At 45.0% G+C, this 5503-nt stretch overlaps 1 protein-coding gene across 1 annotated transcript; it reads left to right on the top strand.

The window, feature by feature from the left end:
• The first annotated feature begins 546 nt into the window (after positions 1-546).
• LOC123051012 (laccase-15-like) lies at positions 547-4908 on the top strand. Its single transcript, XM_044473741.1, has 6 exons — positions 547-685; positions 756-907; positions 2458-2705; positions 2793-2912; positions 3465-4433; positions 4575-4908. The coding sequence occupies exons 1-6, from the start codon at positions 593-595 to the stop codon at positions 4733-4735; spliced, it is 1743 nt and encodes a 580-aa protein (XP_044329676.1). The 5' UTR covers positions 547-592; the 3' UTR covers positions 4736-4908.
• Positions 4909-5503: the final 595 nt, after the last annotated feature.

Genomic DNA, 5503 nt, shown 5'->3' on the forward strand with positions numbered 1-5503 from the left:
GCTGGCGGCGCTCCTAGGTTTCCCCCATGCCGCCGGGACGGCGACGCGGGGTCACGTGAGGCTGGTACATCCAGCCTGATTAGATTATTCACGGACACGCACCAACCGTGCATGTGATGGATTTATCAACATCCTGCTGCTAGCTACCACATTAATTTGTTGCTGCACATTTCTGATCTGTAAGCTCAGTAGTTGGTCCACAGATCTTGTATGCATTATCACGTCCATGGCTCCATGATCCCCAAGAGATAAAAGATCTTCAAGAAACACACTAGTAGTACTTTTTTGTTTCTTTTTCAAGTATAGAAACAAACACCTTGTGTGCATTGTCCCTAAGTCTCTGCTAGGGACGTACTGGCAGTAGCCGCAACCTTGAAGCATCAGCCAAAAGCTGTTTGTTTCGAGAGACTAGCGCAAGGTAGTAACGCCCGGACCGTGAGGTGCCCGTTAGAATTTTTTTTCTCATTTTTATATGTACCGCTGATGGCATGCATTAATTAATCCCCCCTACCCACCCACCCACCCACTACCACTATATACATAGAGCATAGATCCGTGTGTGCTAAGCATCCAGGCTACTAGCTCCCGCGCGATGGCAGCCATGGCAGTCGTCGTCGTCGTGTTCTTCGTCGCTGCGGCCCTAGTAGCGGCAGGCGGTGCGGCACTCGTCGAGCACACCTTTGTTGTAAGCTCTTGCTAGCCTCCTTGGTCCTCCTTTGTACAAGTAAATAATCGATTGATTTACTGGAATATAGGTGAGCCAGGTTAAGCTAAATCGGTTGTGCAACGACATGCTGGTCACTGTGGTGAACGGGCAATTCCCAGGTCCAGCGATAGAGGTTAAAGAAGGAGACTCGGTGGCTGTTCAAGTCATCAACAAGTCCCCCTATGGACTAACAATTCACTGGTAAGTATATCATATTTATTATTTTCTAAAACATACATACTCCCTCCGTCTAGGTGAATAAGTCATTGACCAAGAAGGAGAGGAAAAAACAAGAGAACTTAAGGTTTATTTGCTAATTAATAGCATTGCATGCAATGAACTAACCACTGCATGTCGTGTTTGATAGTCTTGAGTCGTTGAAAACATACACGCCCCACATCTCTTATTGGTTGATATGTCAAGAAACGAGAAACGAGATGGGAGTCAATGCACTGTGCCTAAGTGTTTTGGGATTATTTGATTTTCGTAAGATGACTTATACACCTAGACGGAGGGACTACATAATCACGTGCTCCGCCCGCCCGGACGCGGCCTGTGTGGTTAATCATGGTAAAATCACGGGAAAAAACAAACAGAATTTATTTGGTTACCGCTACTCCTCGGTCTACTAGTAAAAGATCATGGCAAAAAAGTAACATAATCAAATGAGATACCGATGTCGCACTGGTCCCTCGCCCCGCCAAAAGTGATGTTCTAATCCGAGCTCACATGAGCTTGGATGAACAGTTAATTTTTTTTAAAAAAATACTAATTTTCTGTGTGTGAAACTTTGACAAATGTTTTCATAGCTTGCAAAATTTCATCGCCTGATGACATTCGTGTAAAATGTGGCACAAAAAAAATCGATGCTTCAAAATGCGTTTGAAAATAAAATTTTGGAGCATCGATTTTTTCCCACATTTTCCACGAATATCTTAGGATGTTGAAAATTTGCGAGCTATCCAAACATTTGTCAAAGTTTCACACACAAAAAATTCGGATTTTTTTGATTTTTTTTATTGTACTGTTCACCTGAGCTCATGTGAGCTCGGGATCAGAACAGCTACGTCCCTCGACCCGACCACTACTACCAGTAAAACTCCTATAAAAATCGTAATTGAATTAGAGGGATTATCCCTGTCACCCTACGGATTGCCAACTATTAAAACTCGTAGCAAAAATAGTAGACATGGTTGAGAGGATTACCCCTACATGCATTGGTCCCCCGCCACGACTGCCTACTTTTTCTCTTTCTTTACAATCAAGCCTACGTTGGTGGACTATATTGATTAGATTAAGTATAATAAGATGACGTAAGCGGGTTGTAAGGATTTAAATGTTATATTGTTGCCGAGTTGGTAGAGAAAGAGGAGGGGTGAGAAGCACGATATAGACTTATAGAGAGCTGTAGCATGAGCTACAAGAAGCTTTATCAGAGTGAAAGGTGGATCATATGTTAATAAAGTAATACTTTTTTATAACTGACTAGTATATGTGTTGGCTATTACATTGTCTATAGATGACATGGCAACACGCTATAGCCAGCAGCTGACTATATATATACCGTGCTCTTACCGGATGGACTACATGCATTAGTCCATTGGGGATATGTATATTACGGGATGGTATTTTGAGAGGATTTTTGTTATATTATGGGATGGACTTTACTATCTAACGTAATTATGTATTCTGTAGAGAGAGGGAGAGAGAAAAAAAATGAGAAAATCAAGGATTTTACTTGATACATGCAGGCATGGAGTGAAGCTGCAACTGAACTGCTGGGCAGATGGAGCGGGGATGATAACCCAGTGCCCCATCCAGCCGAACAAAAACTTCACCTACCGATTTAACGTCACCGGCCAGGAGGGCACGCTGTGGTGGCACGCTCACGTTGGCAGTCTCCGGGCAAGCATCCATGGCGCCTTGATCATCCGGCCAAGATCTGGTTCCAGGTCATACCCGTTTCCCAAGCCTCACAAGGAGATCCCGATCGTCATAGGTGTGGAAATATCTACAACACCAATGCTAGATGCAAAGAAACCGGCCTGCTGAATTAATAGGTTTAGCGTTTCTTGATTAATTGCAGGCGAATGGTGGGAGATGGACTTGAATCAGCTAGACAAGAACCTTAGGAACGGTCACCTTTTTGATATGCCCCGTGTAGCTACCATAAATGGGAAGCCTGGAGATCTGGACAACTGCTCTGGTAATTACTACACCCTCTCTTTTTAAATACTCCCTCCTTTCCGGTTTATAGGGCTTATCTCAAAATTTTAGTTTTCCCATTATATAAGGCTCAATTAGGTTGTTCCCCATCACATGTTCAGATTCTAAGGTGCATTAAATCATTGCATGCAAGTATTAACAGAAATTGACCAATGCATGTATTTTATGCATGCATGCATTGCAATTAATGCATTGGTAAACATAATTTTTGAGGAAAACAAAAGCATTAATTGGGTGCTTTGGCAAATTACAAAAAGTATTCCATCACTCACCATCTACCTTGGTTGGTGAGATCTTTGAATTGAGCCCTATAAACCGAAAAAGATGGAGTATAAGACATTTTGGTAGTTTAAATTGAATTGCCTTTTAATTCAAACACAGATAGTTCTAACTTTTACTAACTTCTATGATACCACCTGACACATGTGGTAAACAATTCAAACTACTAAAAAAACTTACTTATACGATGCATTTCAACCCAGCTTTCCGCACACTCCCAAATTTAAGTAACGATACAACCTGGGTTTTACAGGGACCGTTAAAGACAGCAACATTCTCAAGGTGGAGCATGGCAAGACATATTTGTTACGGATAGTGAACGCTGCGATGAACTCGGAATATTACTTGAAGATCGCCGGGCACAGGTTCACGGTGGTGGCCGCCGACGCCAACTATGTCAAGCCGTACACCACAGACGTCATCGCGATCGCGCCGGGCGAGACCGTCGACGCTCTGCTTGTGGCCGACGCGCATCCTGCTGGCAGATACTACATCGTCGCCAAGGCCAACCAGCCGCCCAAGCCTGCGATCCAGATCCCAGTCTTCATCTCAAGAGGGATAGTTCAATACGGTGACGGTCCAAGAAAAGTAGAAGAGAAAGCTCTATCTGATAGTGCTTCATTAATAATGGCGCCTGAAATGCCGGATAAGCATGACGCGGCCACTTCCTTCTACTTCCATGGCAACTTGACAAGCCTGCAGCCTCAGCCGGTGCCGGCCAACGTCCATGAGCACCTCTTCTACGCCCTTGACGCGAGCTTCGTCTGTAGAGAAGGCGAATCATCCTGCAACAATGCTACTAATATGATGGGCATGGTGAACAACGTCTCCTTCCAGCTCCCCACAACAACACCATTGCTGCAGGCGCACTACCACGGCAACACGAGCAGCATCGGCACGCTGCGGGAACTACCTGACAGGGCACCCAGGATGTTTAACTACAGCGAAACGCTAGAGCCGACGTCCAAGGCGACGTCGGTGAGAAGGCTGCGGTACAACGCCACGGTGGAGATCGTCTTCCAGAGCCCGGTGCTGGCGGACACATACGCTAACCCCATGCACCTCCATGGCCACGACTTCCTCGTCCTCGCGCAGGGGTTCGGACAATACAACGCCGAGACAGACGTGGCGACGTACAACCTGGTGGATCCGCCGGTGAGGAACACCGTCCATGTCCCACTATTCGGGTGGGCGGCCGTCCGATTTGTCACCAACAATCCAGGTAATTAATCTCTTTGCCAATTAATTACCGTGTGCATCTGTCATTAGGTTTTTCCTATAGATAGATGGCTTAATTAGAGTTCCAAAATTGACCTAACTTCATTTTAGTCCATAGTATATTTTATCTATGTGGAATGAACAGGTGTGTGGTTCATGCACTGCCATTTTGGGCACCACTCGTCGTCAGGCATGGCGGCAGCATTCGTGGTGGAGAACGGTCCAACTTTGGACTCGACTCTTCCTCCGCCTCCGGAAGATTTTCCAAGCTGCAAGACCTACAATAGTAGAGTTTCATATGAATAACGGAAATATTTTTTTGTTTCGAGATTCGCATAGTTCTACATTCAAATAAAGCCTAGATCCGGTGATTGCTTTATATATAAAGCGGGATGAAAGCCTGTTTCGAGAATAAAGACTAGATTAGGTTGCCCTGTCTAGAACGTGAATTTTAAGGTCCGAAATCGAGTATCATTTAATCGCGAGTCCATAATGGACCTCTACAGTGCATGAAAGGAAATGTATTACTAGTATAAGCTGGAGTAATCCCGCAAAAAAAAAGTATAAGCTATAGTAATTAAAACCCGCTCTTTATCGGCAAAAAGATGCATGGAGTAAATATCTATGGCCCAATCTCACACACGCTGCAAGTGCCAGTTCCTTGATCTCTTGGTGCGTCAGCAAGGGACCTCCTATATGCCGCTTATTCCGGCTGGGAGTCGCGGTTTCGCTGCAAGTGCCATTTCCTTGTTCTCTTGGCGCGCCAGCAAGGGACCTCCTATATGCCGCTTATTGCGGCATGGAGTCGCGGTTTCGCACAAGAGGCAGTTCATCTGGGCCGGCCCAATCGCTGTCCTTCGCGGAATGAAAAGATGCAAAAATAGGAAAAGGCTTGCGACGGAATAGAACACGCAGCCTCTGCAGGTACACACGGTGCGCGAGCCACTCCACCAGGTGAGCAATGTGTGAAGTATTGGCAACGCGAATTGTAAAGAACCAACCCGAAGCGGCACAAAATAAAACAAGTTCATAAAATTCAATAAAACTCTTTTTTTTTGCGGGTAAAAATTTCCA

The sequence above is a fragment of the Triticum aestivum genome, chromosome 2D, assembly GCF_018294505.1.
Source record: "Triticum aestivum cultivar Chinese Spring chromosome 2D, IWGSC CS RefSeq v2.1, whole genome shotgun sequence".
Lineage (NCBI taxonomy): Eukaryota > Viridiplantae > Streptophyta > Magnoliopsida > Poales > Poaceae > Triticum > Triticum aestivum.

Excerpts from the sequence above, each read along its gene's own strand:
- LOC123051012 (XM_044473741.1), top strand. The coding sequence starts at position 593 with ATGGCAGCCATGGCAGTCGTCGTCGTCGTGTTCTTCGTCGCTGCGGCC. Across the intron at positions 908-2,457 it reads TATGGACTAACAATTCACTG|GCATGGAGTGAAGCTGCAAC; the intron begins GTAAGTATATCA and ends TGATACATGCAG. Across the intron at positions 4,434-4,574 it reads ATTTGTCACCAACAATCCAG|GTGTGTGGTTCATGCACTGC; the intron begins GTAATTAATCTC and ends TGGAATGAACAG.